Source organism: Macaca fascicularis, chromosome 4 (assembly GCF_037993035.2).
Source record: "Macaca fascicularis isolate 582-1 chromosome 4, T2T-MFA8v1.1".
In the NCBI taxonomy this organism is placed as follows: domain Eukaryota; kingdom Metazoa; phylum Chordata; class Mammalia; order Primates; family Cercopithecidae; genus Macaca; species Macaca fascicularis.
Window position 1 is genome coordinate 68,193,825 of NC_088378.1, and position 21,357 is coordinate 68,215,181.

General features: G+C 47.0%; 1 protein-coding gene across 2 annotated transcripts; it reads right to left on the reverse strand.

Moving 5' to 3' along the window:
- Nucleotides 1–203: 203 nt before the first annotated feature.
- Nucleotides 204–21,181, reverse strand: MTRES1 (mitochondrial transcription rescue factor 1). 2 transcript variants are annotated; one of them, XM_065543651.1, is made up of 5 exons: nt 21,117–21,181; nt 11,775–11,893; nt 9,205–9,686; nt 4,762–4,834; nt 204–730 (listed from the first exon to the last, which is right to left on the reverse strand). In XM_065543651.1, exons 3-5 carry the CDS (start codon nt 9,672–9,674, stop codon nt 551–553), a joined length of 723 nt encoding a protein of 240 aa, XP_065399723.1. In that variant the 5' UTR covers nt 9,675–9,686; nt 11,775–11,893; nt 21,117–21,181; the 3' UTR covers nt 204–550. The 2 variants fall into 2 exon arrangements, with proteins under 2 accessions (XP_065399723.1, XP_005552292.3); XM_005552235.4 differs by lacking the exon at nt 11,775–11,893.
- Between the last annotated feature and the right edge of the window lie 176 nt (nt 21,182–21,357).

Genomic DNA, 21,357 nt, shown 5'->3' on the forward strand with positions numbered 1-21,357 from the left:
TCCAGACTTGTGAAGACAAATTGAAGGGAACTAAGGTCCCCTGCCACTGGTAGTTTGGAAGGGCAGGGGAGAAAGGGCTCTCCCAGAGGTTATCCCCTAACATCTGAAAGTACCCTTGACTTTGCTTGGTTTTGTCTAAAGAAACCTGAACCTAGGAAGCTGGCCCCGCTGGACAGGGAACATTTTAAATAAAAACACTAAGAGACAACAAGGCCAGTTTATTTTACAATGACTCCTGAGGTAGTTTATGTGGGAAACAGCAGGCAAGCCATTAAAACCCTCTGGGGCTTAGTTCATTCTGCACACATCTCACTCTGGCAAAGGGGTTCTCACACGAGGAGGTCAAAGGGGCATGGATCAAGGTGGGCAGGGGGTGGGGGTAAGGCAGGCCTTGGGAAGTGTCTCCAGATATGGATCCTAGTTTCTACAAAATGGCTCAGCAGATTCCACACACGCTAAGAGAACTTTATTTTAATAAAAATGTCCTCTTTTTCAGGTGACCCCTTCCTCTACCACTAGAAAGCAGCTTTATTGCTAAAAAGCAATCCATTTATTTAGATGTTCTCTTCTTAGGCAACTTTAAACTTTTCCACCGCCGTAACACCACTCTGTATTTTTCACTTTCAGTCTTCTCTTCAAACACTTTTTTCAAGAGAATCCGCATAACTGTCTCTGTTCCTGCTTCTTTATCCTCTCCAATGAGAAGATCCAATGTATCTCCCACTTTCACCTGAAAATTAAAAGAAAACGGAGGCTTGGTTACACTTCAGGAAATCCAGACCAATGCAAACACTACTGCTTTGAGTTTTCACCACATGATCACGATCCAGAGGAGGGGCAGGTGAGAAAAGGCCCTGACCTCGGTCACTGTCACCTATCCCCAGTGCCTCAGCATGAAAGGGAGGGTGCCTCGGCCAGGTGCGGTGCCTCACGCCTGTAATCCCAGCACTTTGGGAGGCCAAGCTGGGTGGATCACCTGAGGTCAGGAGTTCGCGACCAGCCTGGCCAACATGGTGAAACCTCATCTCTACTAAAAATACAAAAATTAGCTGGGTGTGGTGGTGGGTGCCTGTGACCCCAGATACTCGGGAGGCTGTGGCAGGAGAATCACTTGAACCCGGGAAGCGGAGGTTACAGTGAGCTGAGATCGTGTCACTGCATGCCAGCCTGGGCGACAGCAAGAGACTCCGTCTCAAAAAAAAAAGAAAGAAAGAAAGAAAGAAAGGGAGGGTGCCTTATTTCATTCAAATTATTATTATTAATTTTTTTTTTTTTCCAGACAGAGTCTCACTCTGTCGCCCAGGCTGGAGTGCAGTGGCCGGATCTCAGCTCACTGCAAGCTCCGCCTCCCGGGTCCACGCCATTCTCCTGCCTCAGCCTCCCGAGTAGCTGGGACTACAGGCGCCCACCACCTCGCCCGGCTAGTTTTTTGTATTTTTTAGTAGAGACGGGGTTTCACCATGTTAGCCAGGATGGTCTCGATCTCCTGACCTCGTGATCCGCCCATCTCGGCCTCCCAAAGTGCTGGGATTACAGGCTTGAGCCACCGCGCCCGGCCAACTTTCTGTTTTTTTAGTAGAGACGGGGTTTCACCATGTTGGCCAGACTGGTCTCAAACTCCTGGTCTCAAGTGTTCCGCCTGCCTTGGCCTCCCAAAGTGCTGGGATTACAGGTGTGAGTCACTGCACCTGGCCTACAATTCATTTTCAATAAGTAATATATGCATGCGATAAAAAATTTAGAAGATACAAAAGGGTATATGAAGAAAAGGTATATAGGCTAGGTGTGGTGTCTCATGTCTGTAATCTCAGCACTTTGGGAGGCCAAGGTGGGCGGATCACTTGAGGTCAGGAGTTCAAGACCAGCCTGGACCACACAGTGAGACCCTGTCTCTATAAAAAATGAAAAAATAGCCAGATATGGTGGTGTGCCTGTCATAGCAGCTACTCGGGAGGCTGAGGTGGGAAGATCACTTGAGCCCAGAAGTCAAGACTGCAATGAGCTGTGGCTGCACCACTGCACTCCAGCCTGGGAAACCGAGCAAGACCTGTCTCTAAAATAAAATAAAAATAAAAAGGAAAAGGAAAAAGAAAAGCAAAGAAGATATACAAAGAAAAGGATACTCTATGTATATCCTTTCATAGAGATATTGTGCATGATGTCTGCCTCTCTAAAGAGCAGGCTAGTGTGTGGCTAAGGAATGAATCCCTTTGGGGCTTCCTTGTAGCGTAGAGAAGGGGTGTTCCTCCTTTACCCGACTGATCCCAGGAAGAGATGAGTTTAGGAAGGATTCACTCCCCATACTTGGGCACCACACAGCCACTGTTTAATCAACAATTACCCAACACCTACCACACCCTGGGTTTCACCTGGTTTTCAGCTCAAAGAAAAGCTTTGCTGAATTGCAGGCAGCGAGGGTTAGAGCTGCTGCATCAGACAAGCACCTGACCCTTTGGGGTCAGCAGCCAGGCACTGGCTCCACAGAGCCGACCAGGGAAGGCGAGGCATTCTTTATTCCCCTCCACAGCCCTGTCCCTCAGCAGACACAAAGCAAAACTGGCTGGGATTAGGGGCTGTTCCAAGTATCTACATTTCAAATCTCCAGTTAGCTGCAGTTTCCATGGCTACCAGGCCTCCTAGTAACAAGACAGCTGAGTGTTAATAATGCCCCCTTCCTTTGCTGACCCTCACAAGAAACCTGGAAGGCAGCTGAGACAACAGAACACCCAAGGCAGAATGAAGCAGCAGCAATTAGGCTGTAGTTAACAACATCACAAAACGGTGGGGGGAGAAAAATAGTCTAGTGGGGTTTGTAAATGAGACCCCAGCACAGAGACGGGGTTTTCAGGGGGTAATCATTCTTTACTCCAAGAACACATCTTGTTTTTGGAATACTGCAGCTTAGAAGGAGGGCAGGCTAAAGGAGGAAAAAGCAATTCAGAGATGAGAAGGGTTTATGACTGCATGCAGCTCACTGAGCAACAGCTAACAGCCACAGCCCCAGCCTGCCGGTTCAAGTCAGGGGCATCACCAGTGCCTTGGCACTTGGGGGCTGAGACAGCATGGGGGACTTTTCCCTCCTTCTGCCCACAGAGCTGCAAGAACCTGCATGATCCCAGTTAGCAAGGACTACAGGAAGCCTCAGTGCTCACCCAAATGCACAGCTGACAGCCTCAATGTCCCATGTCCTAGGGCAACCGGATGTAGCTTGGATCCTCCAACCCCAGGGATATTTTGAAATATGAAAGATGAAATCAAAACAATCTCCAAAGTACATCTAACTTCTCTGGAACCTTTGTTCCCTGAACACAGAGTTAGATTATGTCTTCCAACACCTCACATGTCTTGTGTCTTCCACACTTTTTAAGGGTCTCTATCATACCTTTTTATTGTGTTTTGTTAACTTTTATTACCAGTATTGTTTTTTCCAATTATGAAAGTGATACATACGCATGGTAAAAAAATTCAGAAAATAAAAAGCATGAAGAAAATTAACATAATCCATAATGTTTCACTTAAAGATAAATACTAGTAATAGCAGCATTGTAATTCCAGATGTGTATATATATGTAATTTACTTTTACAAAAACATATTTTCTAACAGAATTTTTTTTTGAGATGGGAGTCTCACTCTGTTGCCCAGCCTGGAGTGCAGTGGCACCATCTCAGCTCAATGCAAGCTCTGTCTCCTGGGTTCATGCCATTCTCCTGCCTCAGCCTCCCGAGTAGCCGGCACTACAGGCGCCCGCCACCACGCCCAGCTAATTTTTTTTTTTGTATTTTTAGTAGAGATGGGTTTCACCATGCTAGCCAGGATGGTCTTGATCTCCTGACCTTGTGATCCGCCTGCCTTGGCCTCCCAAAGTGCTGGGATTACAGGCGTGAGCCACTGTGCCTGGAGAGAATTTTTTTTTTGAGACAGGGTCTCACTCTGTCACCCAAACTGGAGTGCACTGGCATGATTATGGCTCACTGCAGCCTTGACCTCCCAGGCTTAGGTAATCCTCCCATCTCAGCCTCCCAAGTAGCTGGGTCAAGCGCCCGCCACCACGCTTGGCTAAGTTTTTGTATTTTTTGTAGAAATAGAGCTTTGCCATGCTGCCCAGGCTTGTCTTGAACTCCTGGGCTCAAGTGATCCGCAGGCCTCAGCTCCCAGAGTACTGGGATTACAAGCATGAGCCACTGTGAATTTTTATATATGATTTATTGTTAGAAAAGTGGAGACTGGAAACACATTTTCTTGTAACTGACTTTCACTTAACAACAGTATTGATATGGACTTGTCAGAAAATACAGAACACATCATTTTTTATAGCTGCTCTGCACACAAAGCTGTGCATCCAGCAAGCACTCCCTGGGTACTGCTGAGCTGTACAGAACTACACATCTGCTCAGATACCACTGGCCAAAGAACAACTCTACATGGATCACATGTTTCTTTGAAATCTGATTATGTGGATTCCATGAGGGCTAACATTAATGACCTGGAAGTTTAATTAATGGATTTCTGCCAGTTCGAACAGTGGCGTATTCTAAAATTTTAAAAGGGAGAAGCTTCATCAGAAGGTCATGAAGGCTGCAAAAGTGAAAGTGCCTGTGTCTGAAGCCTGTAGCCGATTCCCACCAGCTTGAGCTGGAGGACCACAGAGGACCTCAGAGAAGGAAGAGGAGCCAGAGGGAAAATTTGGGGCAGCATTAATTGAGTTACTAGCAGAGTAAGTGATGAAAACATCTGGCTGTCATTTTAGGTTAGTATCTCACCGTTCTGCTTTTCTTCCATAATTTTTCCTCATTCAGTCTGAGTTGACCTTTGTAGAATGCATCTTCCACTTTGCTACAAAAAAAAAAAAAAAAAGCAACAATGTACACAATTTGGGTGATGGGTACACTAAAGCCCAGACTTCATCACCAGGCAATATATCCATGTAACAAAATGGCACTTGTACCCTCAAATCTATTTTTTTGTTGTTTTTTGAGACAAAGTCTCACTTTGTTGCCCAAGCTGGAATGCGGTGGTGTGATGTTGGCTCACTGCAACCTCCACCTCCCGGTTTCAAGTGATTCTCCTGCCTCAACCTCCCAGTAGTTGGGACTACAGGCACACACCAACATGCCTGACTAACTTTTGTATTTTTAGGAGAGACGGGGTTTCACTGTTGGCCAGGCTGGTCTTGAACTCCTGACCTTGTAATCCGCCCACCTTGGCCTCCCAAAGTGCTATGATTATAGGCATGAAACACTGCGCCCTGCCTTGTATCTATTTTTTTAAAGGTAAAGTGCTTTAAAATATAGAAATATACTCAAAACAATCGCAGTTGACCCTTGGCCAGCACGGGCCCAAACTGTGCAGATCCACTTATATGTGGATTTCCTTTAGCCTCTGCCACCCCTGAGGGCAAGTCCACACCTCCTCTTCCTCCTCCTCCTCAGCCAGGATGAAGACCTTCATGATGATCCACTTCCACTTAGTAAATAGTATATATATTTTCACTTTCTTATGCTTTTCTTAGTAACATTTTCTTTTCTCGAGCTTACTTTATTGTAACTGTGTATCAGTAAGGCCTTTGGTCAACAGTAGGCTATATCAGTAGTTAAGTTTTCAGAGTGTCAAAATATTACCAGTTAAGTGTCAAAAGTTGTATGTGGCATTTCAACCGCATGGGGGTTGGCACCCCTAACCCCCACACTGTTCAAGCATCAACTGTATACAAGTTTGAGAGAAACACTTGCCATTTTTATTATTAGTATTATTTTTTGAGACAGATTCTCGCTCCATTGCCTAGGCTGGAGTGCAGTGGTGTGGTCTTGGCTCACTGCAAGCTCTGCCTAACAAGTTCACGCCATTCTCCTGCCTCAGCCTCCCAAGTAGCTGGGAATACAGGCGCCTGCCACCACACCAGGCTAATTTTTTTTTTTTTTGTATTTTTAGTAGAGACGGGGTTTCACCGTGTTAGTCAGGATGGTCTCGATCTCCTGACCTCGTGATCCGCCTGCCTCGGCCTCCCAAAGTGCTGGGATTACAGGCGTGAGCCACCACACCCAGCCTTCCATTAATGTTTACTCTGACGGTGATTCTCCACAGTCTCCATTTTGAGTCCTGGGAAACTGAAAGTCACCTGCTCTGTTGTGTATCTAAAACAGGGAGACCAAAGGGCATTTCTAAATAGATGTCGAACTGCTGCAAAGATTTGGGCAGTTAATTGGATGGAGCCTTAAGAGAGGTTTTAGCATACATGTCAAGCTCCATTCTGGACAGGGGCCTGGGGTACTCCGCCTGACTCCCAGTGCAGAGATCACATGGCCAGGCTGCAGCTCTGGTGATTCACGACAGCCAAAGTGAGTGGGCACTGCCTTCCCCTCAGATACCTGCTCTGTACACTGAGAGAAAAACCAGGCATCACGCGTATGGCAAGGCTATTAAGAAACCCTCTACCAGTTCGTACTGAGGCTGGGGAAATTCCAATCTGACAGCTGCTGTTCTCTCTGAACTTAAGTCACTGGGGCAACAAGACCAGGGGAGGAAGCAGCTAAAAATCAGTACACCCTTTCTTTTTGATGATCTGATTCCAGGTGACTGACATGTGGAGCTCGGCTTAATAATAACAGCAGCAGTTTCTACTCTGGGAGAGGAGAGGCCTCCTTATTAGTTTGCCAGAGTTTACAGAGTTTAGAGAACATTCTCTAATGGCACCCTAATCAGAATGCCAAGGGCGGGGCCTGTGGGCTGGCTCATTTTTATTAATCTCTCTCTTTTTTTTTTTTTTCTGAGATGAAGTCTCGCTCTGTCGCCCAGGCTGGAGTGCGGTGGCACGATCTTGGCTCCCTGCAAGCTCCGCCTCCCAGATTCACGTCATTCTCCTGCCTCAGCCTCCTGATTAGCTGGAACTACAGGCGCTCACCACCACGCCCAGCCAATTTTTTCTATTTTTAGTAGAGACGGGGTTTCACTGTGTTAGCCAGGATGGTATTGATCACCTGACCTCGTGATCCACCTGCCTCGGCCTCTGAAAATGCTGGGATTACAGGCGTGAGCCACCACGCCCAGCCCTTTTTATAAATCTCTTAAGCTTCAAGGATTAAAAAATTAAACTATGACATTACATTAGGTCATAAAGGTACAAACTACACAAGACTTTTTCTGCATTTATTCATATCACAATTCTTACATTGTATATAATATGCATGCAATCATTCCTAAAGGAATAAATGAACAATGAAGGCCACTATTCTTATATAATTAATCTAGCAGAGAGGGAATCAGAATACTAAACAAATCTTTGCTGGGCGTAGTGGCTCACGCCTGTAATCCCAGCACTTTGGGAGGCTGAGGTGAGCGGATCATGAGGTCACAAGATCGAGACCATCCTGGCTAGCACAGTGAAACCCTGTCTCTACTAAAAAAAATACAAAAAAATTAGCTGGGCGTGGTGGCAGGCGCCTGTAGTCCCAACTACTTGGGAGGCTGAGGCAGGAGAATGGCGTAAACCCAGGAGGTGGAGCTTGCAGTGAGCCGAGATCACGCCACTGCACTCCAGCTGGGGCCACAGAGCGAGACTCCGTCTCAAAAAAAAAAAAAAAAAAAAGAAATCTGAAAGGTTAGACTCAATACCTCTATTTTTTTTTTTTTTTTTTTGAGACGGAGTCTCACTCTGTCACCCAGGCTGGAGTGCAGTGGCGCGATCTCAGCTCACTGCAAGCTCCGCCTCCCGGGTTCACGCCATTCTCCTGCCTCAGCCTCCGAGTAGCTGGGACTACAGGTGCCCGCCACCGCGCCCGGCTAGTTTTTTGTATTTTTAGTAGAGACAGGGTTTCACCATGTTAGCCAGGATGGTCTCGATCTCCTGACCTCGTGATCCACCCGCCTCGGCCTCCCAAAGTGCTGGGATTACAGGCTTGAGCCACCGCGCCTGGCCTCAATACCTCTATTATACATGAACATATGTAGTATTTTCTTCAAAACAGCCCGCATATATTGAGTACCTACTATGTGCCAGACACTGTTATAAGTGCTTGAGATAGATATATACGCACTCAATCCTAGCAACCACTCTCTAAACTAGGTTCTATCATCTTCATTTTACAGATGAGAAAACTGAGGCTCAGAAAGTTTAAGTAACTAACCCAAGGTCACACAGAACCAGGACTGAAACCCCAGTAATCTGGCTCCAAAGCCCACATTCTGTTTTGTTTTTTTTTTTTTTTTTTGAGACGGAGTCTCGCTCTGTCGCCCAGGCTGGAGTGCAGTGGCGCCATCTCAGCTCACTGCAAGCTCTACCTCCAGGTTCATGCCATTCTCCTGTCTCAGCCTCCCGAGCAGCTGGGAGTACAGGTGCCTGTCACCACGCCTAGCTAATTTTTTGTATTTTTAGTAGAGACTGGGTTTCACCGTACTAGCCAGAATGGTCTCGATCTCCTGACCTTGTGATCTGCCTGCCTCAGCCTCCCAAAGTGCTGGGATTACAGGCATGAACCACCGCGCCTGGCCAAAGCCTGCATTCTTAACCATCATCTTATTATACATCATGCTGTTAATTCTAAGAGGTACCTTTTTTTTTTTTCCAGATGGAGTCTTGCTCAGTTGCCCAGGCTGGAGTGCAGTGGCGCGACCTTGGCTCACTGCAACCTCTGCCTCCCAGGTTCAAGCAATTCTCCTGCCTCAGCCTCCCAAGTAGCTGGGACTACAGGCGCCTGCCACCTCGCCTGGCTAATTTTTGTATTTTCAGTAGAGACAGAGTTTCACCGTATTGGCCAGGCTGTCTTGAACTCCTGACCTTGTGATCCACGCAGCTCGGCCTCCCAAAGTGCTGGGATTACAGGCATGAGCCACCGTGCCCAGCCGAGGTACCGTTTCACATTATAGCATTTGTGAAATATCCCGGTGCATTTTATGCTTGCTACATACATCTAATATGGTGATTCATTTTCTCCTCAAGAAGCTGTTATTAAATCAATGGTTCATCTTACAGTCAACTGTGTCTTAGATTCAAATTTTCTAATATGGCACATGGGATTTGCAGGCAGTCACTTGACTTCTTTGGAAATCAGTTTGCTCATCTATAAAATGAAATAATTGAAACAGGTTACCTATAAAGGTCCTTTTATTGTGGTTATTCTTCACCATAATATGGGCCAAGTGATTTGGAATGCTACATTAAAATAACACGACTATGAGTGAGTTTATAATGAAATGTGTATCATACTCACTTTCTCCCAATATCTAGCCCCGTCTTCAAGATAACATCATACCGAAAAGACTGCACTGCTTTTTCCAGGTCTTTATAGTCTTTGACTACAGTAGGGTCATCCTCAAGCTCCTCTTCCTGCTCACTCATCTCGTCATGATCGCTTTCTTCATCAGAGTCCTCTTCATCTACTTTATGCAGAGACTTTTTAGTAGATTTTGTAGAGCTTATATTACTTTTGAGTCTTATGGAAAAAGGAAAAATATATTTTGGAGATAGTAAAAGTCCTGGGAGTCTCAGTGAGAAAATACTATAAAAAAGTGTTTTATAATTTGGTGCACGTAACTTGGTACTAGAAAAATACAAGTATCGATTCCAGGAAGTACAGAGTTTGTATGACGCAGGTGTCCCTCGGAGAACACCCCAGAGTCCAATCCAGGCATCTGGCTTTCTTAAAACACCAGCAACCAATTTAACACTAGCCATAGCCATGGCGCTTGTAATCTGAAACAGATAATAAATCAGTTTTATCTCACAAATGCAGTGTCATGACGTTCTTACAACATAAACCATATGCACTATGAACACTTTGTCCAGTACTATACGTATGCGCCCCTAAAAAGTCCTATCGGGCCTGGCGCGGCGGCTCCCGCCTGTAATCTCAGCACTTTGGGAGGCTGAGGTGGGCAGATCACCTGAGGTCAGGAGTACAAGACCAGCCTGGCCAACATGGCCAAATCCCATCTCTACTAAAAATACAAAAATTAGCCAGGCATGGTGGCAGGCACCTGTAATCCCAGCTACTCAGGAGGCTGAGGCAGGAGAATCGCTTGAACCTGGGAGGCAGAGGGTGCAGTGAGCCGAGATCATGCCATTACACTCCAGCCCAGGCAACAAGAAACCACATCTCAAAATTAAAAAAAAAAAAAAAAAAAGGCGTATCAATCTGCATGTACCAGGGGCCATATATCACAGCACAGTGAATCTTCTAACTGCAACTAATGTGATTAGCTCATAGGATTGTCAGGAAGGTCCAATGTGATACTAGTATGTGTGAAAGCACTGGTTCTACTCTTCTCCCTCCCCCAAATTAGCTTTGGGTACTGACTGCTTCTAAAAAAATACTAACAATAGTTCTCAATGATTTTTGGTTTTTTTAATTTTCAATTTTTTTTTTTTTTTGAGATGGAGCTTCGCTCTTGTTGCCCAGGCTGGAGTGCAATGGCACCATCTCGGCTCACCGCAACCTCTGCCTCCCGGGTTCAAGCTATTCTCCTGCCTCAGCCTCCCCAGTAGCTGGAATTACAGGCATGCATCACCATGCCCGGCTAATTTTGTATTTTTAGTAGAAACAGGGTTTCTCCATGGTGGTCAAGGTGGTCTCAAACTCCCGACCTCAGGTGATCTGCCTGCCTTGGCCTCCCAAAATGCTGGGATTACAGGAGTGAGCCACTGTGCCTGGCCTGTTTTTTGTTTTTTTTTTTTTTTAAAGGAAAATTTGGAGAGAAAGACTGTTGACTGACACACATTACATCCTTACAACACTGACTTTGCCAAGGAAGGACACCAGATCATGACTTCATGAAATCAAGAGTGAATCTCTAAACTTTATTTCAACCTCCAGCCCTAGCAAATCAGAGGTAAGGGTGAGCAAACTGGACAGACCTGCATTTTAACTCCTTTTACATCTCCTTCCCCATGTTTAACAGAGGCATTAGCTAGCAGACAAGGAAGGGGTCTAGAGACCCACAAACTAGGGAATTGTGACAAGTGCTTGTGACATGTCAGAGGGCAATCAATTCCTACAGTTACTTCAAATGAAGGAGAAACCATCTTATGATGGTGGCAGACTCACACCCACCCCCTCCCCTGCAAGTATATCAAGAAGGTTTTAGAGACCATGATTTGGTCATGAGGGAAGGGTTTCCATATGATCAACATCCTTGTACTGGGAGTCTGCAAATGACTTTCCTTTGTGCCTAGACTGTACCTTAAGATTGATACCTCTGATTATGGCCCACTCAAAAACATGGAGCTAGCTACTTCCAAATTGTATTTAACATTTTGGGCCTTATTTTCCTGGTGGGGATAAGCATACAACAAAATCTCAATTCTATTAATCCACCACTCTTGGGACTCCAATCTAAGTCTTGAAAGAGAAATAAAGCAGACTGAATGTAAAGACTCTATTTCAACATAACTATAATTTGGAACAATTTTAAAATGCTAGGGTGGGCATGGTGGCTCACACCTGTAATCGCAGCACTTTGGGAGGCTGAGGCGGGTGAATCTCCTGAGGTCAGGAGTTCAAGACCAGCCTGGCCAACATGGTGAAACCCCATCTCTAATAAAATTACAAAAATTAGCCGGGTGTGGTGGCATGCACCTATAATCCCAGCTACTTGGGAGGCTAAGGCAGGAGAATCGCTAGACCCTGGGAGGTAAAGGCTGCAGTGAGCTGAGCTCGCACCACTGCACTCCAGCCTGGGCGATAGAGTGAGACTCTGTCTCAAAAATAAAATAAAATAAATAAATACAATGCTATATAATCCAGAGTACTCTAAAATAATGACTAGAAACTACCTGAAATACCTTCAAAAGAAATGTTGCCGCCGGGCGCGGTGGCTCACGCCTGTAATCCCAGCACTTTGGGAGGCCGAGGCGGGCGGATCACAACGTCAGGAGATCGAGACCACGGTGAAACCCCATCTCTACTAAAAATACAAAAAATTAGCCGGGCATGGTGGCGGGTGCCTGTAGTCCAGCTACTCAGGAGGCTGAGGCAGGAGAATGGCGTAAACCCGGGAGGCGGAGCTTGCAGTGAGCTGAGATCCGGCCACTGCACTCCAGCCTGGGGGACAGAGCGAGACTCCGTCTCAAAAATAAAAAAAATTAAAAAAAAATAAAAAAAAGAAATGTTGCCAATAATTACTTTTACACATATTCTAATGTAATAGAGAATGAATAATACCCATTAATAGGAATGCCTTTAAATTTTTTAGATTTAATTTATTTAGTAGAGATGAGGTCTCGCTAATTTTAAATTTTACATAATCAGGCTGGGTACGGTGGCTCACGTCTGTAATCCAACCACTTCGGAGTCTAAGGAGGGAGGATCACTTGAGGTGAGGAGTTCAAGACCAACCTGGCCAACATGGCGAAACCCCATCTCTACTTTTAGTACAAAAATTAGCTGGAGCCGGGCATGGTGGCTCAGGCCGGTAATCTCAACACTTTGGGAGGCTGAGGCGGGCAGATCACTTGAGGTCAGGAGCTTGACACCATCCTGGCCAACACGGTGAAACCCCACCTCTACTAAAAATACAAAAAAATTAGCCGGGTGTGGTGGTGGGTGCTTGAACCTGGGAGGCAGAGGTTGCAGTGAGCCGAGATCGTGTCACAGTACTCCAGTCTGGGCAAGAGAGCGAGCCTCCATCTCAAAAAAAGAAAATAAATAAAATTTTACATAATCAGAAATAAAGGAAGAAAACACCAGATTTCAGCATTTCCCAGACTATTTCATTGATTAGTACAATTAAAAAATTTTTTAAAGGTAACTAGGCTAGGAGCAGTGGCTTACACCTGTATCCCAGCACTTTGGGAGGCTGAGGGAGGAAGACTGCTTGAGCCCAGGAGTTTGAGACCAGCCTGTGCAACAGTGAGACTCCATCTCTACAAAAAAACAAAATTGAGAAAGATACCTCATGGTGGACTCCAAGAAAGATTTCATGCCAAAAGAGTAGGAAGGACATCATCTCAGAATTAAACAACTATTTTTGAGATGGCGTTTTGCTCTTGTTGCCCAGGTTGGAGTTAAATGGCTCGATCTCAGTTCACCGCAACCTCTGCCTCCTGGGTTCAAGCACTTCTCCTGCCTCAGCCTCCTGGGCAGCTGCAATTACAGGCATGCGCTACCACGCCCAGCTAATTTTGTATTTTTATTACAGACGGGGTTTCTCCATGTTGGTCAGGCTGGTCTCGAACTCCTGACCTCAGGTGATCTGCCCGCCTCAGCCTCCCAAAGTGCTGGGATTATAGATGTGAGCCACAGCACCCGGCCAGAATTAAACTTCTTTAAGATGAATACATTCAGCATTATAAGAAATCAACTGTTGTCATTTATTTTTCTCACTGTGGGTCTAGGAAAACTTTGGCACAGGTTTGTATGGCCAGTGGCCCAGTGTTGGCAACAGCAGTATATTTGAATATCAGGGGCATTAACTTAAATTAGATGCCCCCCTAACAGTCATAACTAGAAAAGGCTGAGTATACCCCCTATATGCAATAATTTTTTTTCATAAAATTTCTGATTATATGTATATAAAATAAATTTTCATGTAGAAAATTTGAAAAAATATGAGGAAAATTGGCCGGATGTGGTGGTTCACTACCTGTAATCCCAGCACTTTGGGAGGCCAAGGCTGGCAGACCACCTGAGGTCAGGAGTTTGAGATCAGCCTGGCCAACATGGTGAAACCCTGTCTCTACTAAGAATACAAAAATTAGCCAGGCATGGTGGTGGGCGCCTGTGATCTCAGCTACTTGGGAGGCTGAGGCAGGAGAATCGCTTGAACCCAGGAGGTGGAGGTTGCAGTGAGCCAAGACTGTGCCATTGCACACCAGCCTGGGCGACAAGAGTGAAACTCCATCTCAAAAAAAGAAAATTAAAACCAGCCCTAGTCCAATCCATGTTAACCACTGTTAACAAGATTTTAGCATAGATCCTTCACAATGGAAAATCTGAAGAAAAATAATTAACTCATAAGCACAGCCTCTCACACTCTCCCAACCACCCAAAACACACAGGAAGGTTTAGCCATAGGTGGCCAGAGCTCTCTAACATCATCCCCAGGAAGTCTGTGTTGGTCCTAAGTCGTAGAGTCATTATTAAAAGTTTTACTTTGGCGGCTCATGCCTGTAATCCCAGCACTCTGGGAGGCCGAGGTGGGTGGATCACCTGAGGTTGGGAGTTTGAGACCAGCCTGGCTAACATGGAGAAACCCGGTCTCTACTAAAAATACAAGATTAGCCAGGTGTGGTGGCGTGTGCCTGTAATCCCAGCAATTTGGGAGGCTGCGGCAGGAGAACTGCTTGAACCTGGGAGGCGGAGGTTATGGTGAGCCGAGACTGTGCCATTGCTCTCCAGCTTGGGTAACAAGAGTGAAACTCCGTTTCAAAAACAAGAAAAAAAAAAAAAAGCAGTCTCTGAGGGATGACTTTGTGCTGTTCCCTCATTTTGCAGATGAGTACAAACAAAAGCTGAAGCAATTTAAGAATAAGCTAAGTGGCACAGCTAGTAAATGAGATGGAGTCTTACTCTGTTGCCCAGGCTGGAGTGCAGAGGTTCAATCTTGGCTCACTGCAGCCTCCGCCTCCTGGGTTCAAGTGATTCTCGTGTCTCAGCCTCCCAAGTAGCTGCAATTACAGGCATGTGCCGCTGTGCCCGGCTCATTTTTGTATTTTTGTAGTGACAGGGTTTCACCACGTGGCCCAGGGTGGTCTTGAACTCCTGACCTCAGGTGATCACCTGCCTCGGCCTCCCGAAGTGCTAGGATTACAGGCGTGAGCCACCACGCCTGGCTGGTCAAGTCTTCTTAAGGCTCATTGTTTTTACTGTGGGCCAGGCATTGCTCTACACATTAACTCATTTATTCCTTGCAACAAGCCCATCTCAGCTATAGGGTCACACAGACACTATTCAAATCTAGGCATCCAAGCTCCAAAGCCTAGACTCATTAGTACCAAGCTGAACTGTCCATCAGTCTTCCAACTCCAAGTTAAATGCTCTTTCTTCCACACCCTGACATCTATTTTCTTATTTTTTTTTTCTGGAATAAAAACTCACCAACTAGTGCAATACCTGAAAGAACAGATAGTTTTCAGGGACAGAAGAGTGGGAGGAACTGTTGCCCCAACTTAGAAGAAATCCTAAGAGGAGACACCTAGGGGAGGGAAGTACCCATGGCTAGGGGTAGAAGTCCTGTTTCTGTGTCAGGGCCTGGGTGCCCACATTCCCCATCTGTAAGTCCTATTTTTATTTTTATTTATTTTTAGTATATTTTTTACACTCTTCCTGCCTTTGAAAAAAGTCCTAGTTTTTACCATACCGTTGTTTACTTTGAGGAATGCCTAGATATGATGTGGCTCTCTGCCGACGTCACAAGTAGAGTTACATCTACCTGCATTAGGAAACCTTTCCTAGCAGAAAATAACCATTAGAATCAGATACACTTGTAAACTCAAAAAACACACCAAAATGTCAAGCCACGAATTCCCTTGTGTTTATTAGCTACTCACTACCTCTCACTGTGATCAGCTTAACTTTCTAGCAGGCAAACATTGGCAGATGTTGGAAGCTTAGATAAAATTCATTAAAAACATAAAATTGAGGAAACATATTAACCTAATTCTTGCTGGAGATGACGACTATTTGTAGCTGTCAGCAGTGGGCACTCAGGGTCACAAGGGAGGACCCAGATTCTGCCTCAGAACTTTGTTACTATTTTTTTGAGACGGAGTCTCATTCTGTCGCCCAGGCTGGAGTGCAGTGGCGCAATCTCGGCTCACTGCAAGCTCCGCCTCCCAGGTTCATGCCATTCTCCTGCCTCAGCTACCCAAGTAGCTGGGACTACAGGCACCCGCTACCACACCCGGCTAATTTTTTGTATCTTTAGTAGAGACGGGGTTTCATCGTGTTAGTCAAGATGGTCTTGATCTCCTGACCTCGTGATCCACCCACCTCAGTTGCTCAAAGTGCTGGGATTACAGGCATGAGCCACCGCACCCGGCCCTGCCTCAGGACTTTGAAACTGTTCAAGGAAGCCCTGAGTTGGAAGTGGGGGTGCCAGAGAAGAGAACTAACCAGGCACCCAGCTCCTCTCCAACCGAAGCAGCACTGGAGAATACTGGGTTCCTTACAGCTCATTTGGAAAAAAAAAAAAATATCTACTACTGAAAAGTTCCTGTCCTTTTGTCACGGTCTTCTCTTCCTCCACACTCCACACAAGCCACATCCTCCTCTACCAAGCCATGCTCCACATGCCCTTTTCCATACTCTGGTTGCACCAACACTATCCTTTTTTTTGTTACTTTCAAATTAAGTCACAAATTATCTCCCAAACTCTAAGGGTAGTGATAGGGCCTACACAGTGCCCTGTTCTTCACTCCTCTGCTCAGGACATACCAAACCCAGTGAATGGTGGCAGATTCAATTTCTAGAAACGAAATGAGCATCCTGCCCATTACTACAGCCACCCCCACAATCACTCATTTGCTCACATATGCCAAGTGCCTGGGTAGGCCTTGGTATAAAACACAGAGTCCTTGTCATCAGGGAACTGCTGTTTAAGTGGAATGTGGGCAAGTAAACTGTCTGCCATGGCACACATGTGAAAGCAGGCCCAGGGGAGGCTGAATCCTGCAGCAGCTGGAGCGCAGAGCAAGGATGCCTACAGAGTTCTGTGAGCAAAGGGCAAAGGGGGCCTGAAACTGAGCCATGGGGAAACATCATGTTACAACAGTAATTTTTTTGCTTGATAATGGACTATTCCATTGGCATGCTGTTATTTTTCTCTCATTCAAGGATGAATGAGGATGAGCATTCAAGGATACTCAGGCTTTTTTTTTTTTTTGAGATGGAGTCTTGCACTGTTGTCCAGGCTGGAGTTCAGTGGCGTGATCTCAGCTCACTGCAACCTCCGCCTCCTGGGTTCAAGCGATTCTCCTGCCTCAGCCTCCTAAGTAGCTGCGACTACAGGCATGGGCCACCATGCCCAGCTAATTTTTGTAGTTTTAGTAGAGATGGGTTTCACAACGTTGGCCAGCCTGGTCTCGAACTCCTAACCTTGTGATCTGCCTGCCTCAGTCTCCCAAAGTGCTGGAATTACAGGCGTGATCCACCACGCCCAGCTCAGGCATTCTTGCTCTGCGCTCCAGCTGGTGCAGGGTTCAGCCTCCCCTGGACCTGCTTTCACATGTGTGCCCTGGCAGACAGTTTACTTGCCCACATTCCACTTAAATGGCAGTTCCCTGACGACAAGGACTGCATGTTTTATACCAGGGCCTAGCCAGGCACTTGGCATATGTGAGGAAATGAGTCAATGTGGGGGTGGCTATAGTAAAGGACAGGATGCTGTTATTTTTCTCTCATTCAAAAGCAATCAATTACACAAACCTCTTGCCTCCACACCCCCCAGCTACCAACTCTTTTCTTGCCCCTCTTTACCATAAAACTCCTCAAAATGGTTGTCTAACTCTCCTCAACTCCACTCCTTTCATTTTCTAAATCCAAAAGGTCATGTCAGTCCTCATCTTAATTGACTTCTCAGCAGCACTTGAAAAAACTGATAACGCCTCTCTTCTTCACTTGGTCTCCAAGACACCTCACTCTTGGTTTTCTTCCTATCTCTCCTGTGGCTGCTGCTTCTAAGACTCCTTTGCTGGCCGGGCACGGTGGCTCACGCCTGTAATCCCAGCACTTTGGGAGGCCAAGGCGAGTGGATCACCTTAGGTTGGGAGTTCGAGATCAGCCTGACCAACATGGAGAAACCCTGTCTCTACTACTAATACAAAAATTAGCTGAGCGTGGTGGCACGTGCCTGTAATCCCAGCTACTCAGGAGGATGAGGCACGAGAATCGCTTGAACCCAGGAGGGGGAGGTTGCAGTGAGCCAAGATTGTGCCATTGCACTCCAGCCTGGGCAACAAGAGTGAGACAACGTCTCAAAAAAAAAAAAAAAAATTAGCTAGGCACAATGGCGGGCACCTGTAATTCCAGCTACTCAGGAGGTTGAGGCAAGAGAATCACTTGAATCTGGGAGGCGGAGGCTGCAGTGAGCCGAGGCCACTGCACTCCAGACTGGGCAACAAGTGCGAAACTCTTATCTCCCCCCCGAAAAAAAGGAGACTCCTTTGCTGCGTCCTTCTCTTCTCCCTGACATCTTCTTTCTTTTCTTTTCTTTTCTTTTCTTTTTTTTTTATTTTTTGAGACGGAGTCTCGCTCTGCCGCCCAGGCTGGAGTGCAGCAGAGAGATCTTGGCTCACTGCAAGCTCCGCCTCCCGGGTTCACACCATTCCCCTGCCTCAGCCTCCGAGTAGCTGGGACTACAGGCGCGCACCACCACGCCCGGCTAATTTTTTGTATTTTTAGTAGAGACGGAGTTTCACCATGTTAGCCAGGATGGTCTCGATCTCCTGACCTCGTGATCCGCCCGTCTCGGCCTCCCAAAGTGCTGGGATTACAGGCGTGAGCCACCGCACCCGGCCTTTCTTTTTTCGAGACAGGGTCTTCCTCTGTTGTCCAGGCTGGAGTGCAGTGGCGCGATTTTGACTCACTGCAACCTCTGCCTCCTGGGTTCAGGCCATATTCTCCCACCTCAGCCTCCAAAGTAGCTGGGATTACGGGCGCTTACCACCACACCTGGCTAATTTTTATATTTTTAGTAGAGACAGGGTTTCACCATGTTGGCCAGGCTGGTTTGGAAATCCTGACCTCAAGTGACCCGCCCACCTCAGCCTCCCAAAGTGCTAGGATTACAGGCCTGAGCCACTGTGCCTGGCCTTCCCTGATATCTTAAAGTTGGAGGGGCCCAGGGCTCTATCTTTGGTCCTCTTCTCTTATACATTCACTTTATCCGGCTCACCTCTTAAGTGTACCCAATTAATTCTTACAAACGCATTATCAAGACACCAATCATTTCTATGGCTTTAAATACCACCTATATGCCAACCACACCCTAATCTATATTCCCATTCCAGGACTTTCTCCCAAATTCCAGACTCATACATCTGTGCAGAAAAGAATTAATATAACAGGCCTGAGATTGCTATCCTTAGAATGCCTGCTTGCATAGTTGGCCCATGGCTAGTGTCTGGGAACTTGAACTTCATGAGGGTTCCCACAATTCCCACCTGGGTAAGAGCGGCTCACTGTGCTGAAACTGTACAATGTGATTCTGAACACCTGCGTTTTTCTGGGGCAGCTGAAATTTTGGCACACTCTAGGCAGACAGTGCCTATGTGACTTTTTATTGGAAAAATGAGCTCTATGAGCTTTCCTGATATAGATCTCTCACGTCTTGTCATAATTTGATGCTGCAAGAATTAAGTATACCCCATGTGACTCCACTAGGAGAGGACTCAGAAGACTGCACCTGGTTTCCTCCAGACTTTGTCCCATGCATCTTTTCCCTTTGCTTATTTTGCTTTGTATCCTTTTGCTATAATAAATCACAGCTGTGAGTATGACTATGTGCTGAGTCTTTTGAGTCCTCTTAGTGAATCAATGAACCTGGGGACCTGCAACACAATATCTAACGCCTATTTGACACCTCCATGTGGGTACATAATAAAGTCATTCATACAATGTCACTCCTTTCCTCAAATCCCTACAAAAGCACTCAGAGAAAAGCAAAGTCTCTACCATGGTCTAAAGGCTCTACAGGATCTGGTGCTCCCTCAGCCCCCATTTCCTCTCCAACCTCATCTGCAATCTGACTCTTGCAAATTCAGCTTCAGCAACACTGGCCTCCTCCCCTTAATTAAGCACTCACCATGTGCCATGCACTAATTTGGGCACTAGAAATTCAGCAGAGGAAAAACATATGGATGAAGATTCCTATTCTTGTAGAGTTTATACTCTAGTAGGGGAAACAGGTACACACACACAAAAAAACACCGTGTAAATTACATGATAGCTGGTGGTTAATGCTCTAGGGGAAGAAAGTGGAGCAGGGTAAGGGGGATTGAGAGGGCAAATGAGGTCAGGCAGGTGGCTCATGCCTATAATCCCAGCACTTTGGGAGGCCAAGGCAGGAGAATCGCTTGTGTCCAAGAGCTTGAGATCAGCCTGGGCAACACAGTGAGATCTAAAATAAAAATAGGCCAGACGCAGTGGCTCACGCCTGTAATTCCAGCACTTTGGGAGGCTGAGGGGGGCGGATTAGTTGAGGCCAGGAGTTCGAGACCAGCTTGGCCAACATGGTGAAACCTCGTCTCTACTAAAAACACAAAAATTAGCCAGGCGTGGTGGCGCACACCTGTAGTCACAGCTACTCGGGAGGCTGAGGCGGAAGAATCGCTTGAACCTGGGAGGGGGAGGCTGCAATGAGCAGAGTTCACAGCACTGTATTCTAGGCTTGACCACAGAGCTAGTGTCTTAAAAAACGACAAAACAACACCCCCCTGTGGAATAAAAATTGATCAGAACGGATGCATTCGAATGAATCAGGAAAAGAACACGCAATGATGGGCCCTGGGAATTGACCTGATAGAAGTCCATTTTAAAAGATCTCTTTGGCGTTGGTGTAGGGTGAGTGGAGGAATGATCACGGCAGAAGCTCATAGGAGGTTCTGGGTGACATCTTCAGGAGAGGTATACAATCTGAACTAACCGAAGACTGTAAGAAAAGCAGTGTCTGTAAGAAAAGCAGTGTCTGTAAGAAAAGCAGCGCTGACTTTGACCTGCTTGACGCCAGGAAACGCTCCACATTCCTGAGCCCGTTCACCGCTCCGTAAGATGGAGAAACTGGTCTAAACGCTTTGAAGTCTAATACAGCTAAAGATCCTTCCCTTTACTTGGAGACCTCGAAGGCTGAGGGCTAAGACAGGGTCGGGTTCCTCTAGCTCCCTCCCCGCCCCCGCGGGCAGTGCACCCTCCTGGGTCCCCAAGGTCAAAGGAAATGGACAACTGCGTTCCCGGGTTCGCAATCTGCATTCGGAGCCAGCAGGAGCGATCGGACGCAGGAACGGAAGTCCTCGCCGCGCTCAATTACCGCAGCCCCTGCGCAGCCCTGGGCTCGCGGGGCGTCCCAAGGCTGGCAGAATACGGGACACTCATGGGGAGACACGGCTGGAGCGTGGGCGGGGCGGCAGGGCGAAGTGACAGGGGGCGCGGGCAGGGGGCCCGGCGCGGCGCACCAGCAGAGGCGCACTCACCTGTACGTCAGGCCCTCTCGTCCCTCCCCGTGGCCGCGCGGACTGCAGGCCTCCAGGCCACCCCTACCTGCGCCCCGCCCCTTCCGCCGGCGCCGGCGCGGTGAGAGCGGGTCGAGCTGGGCGCGAGGCCAGGGCGGCAGCGAAGCAGCGACCCCTGCTGGAAGCCACGTCTCGGAGGACTGAGCGGGAAGTAGGCTTGGGGCACAACCGCAGGCGAGCCCAGCGAAGAAGCCAGCGCCGC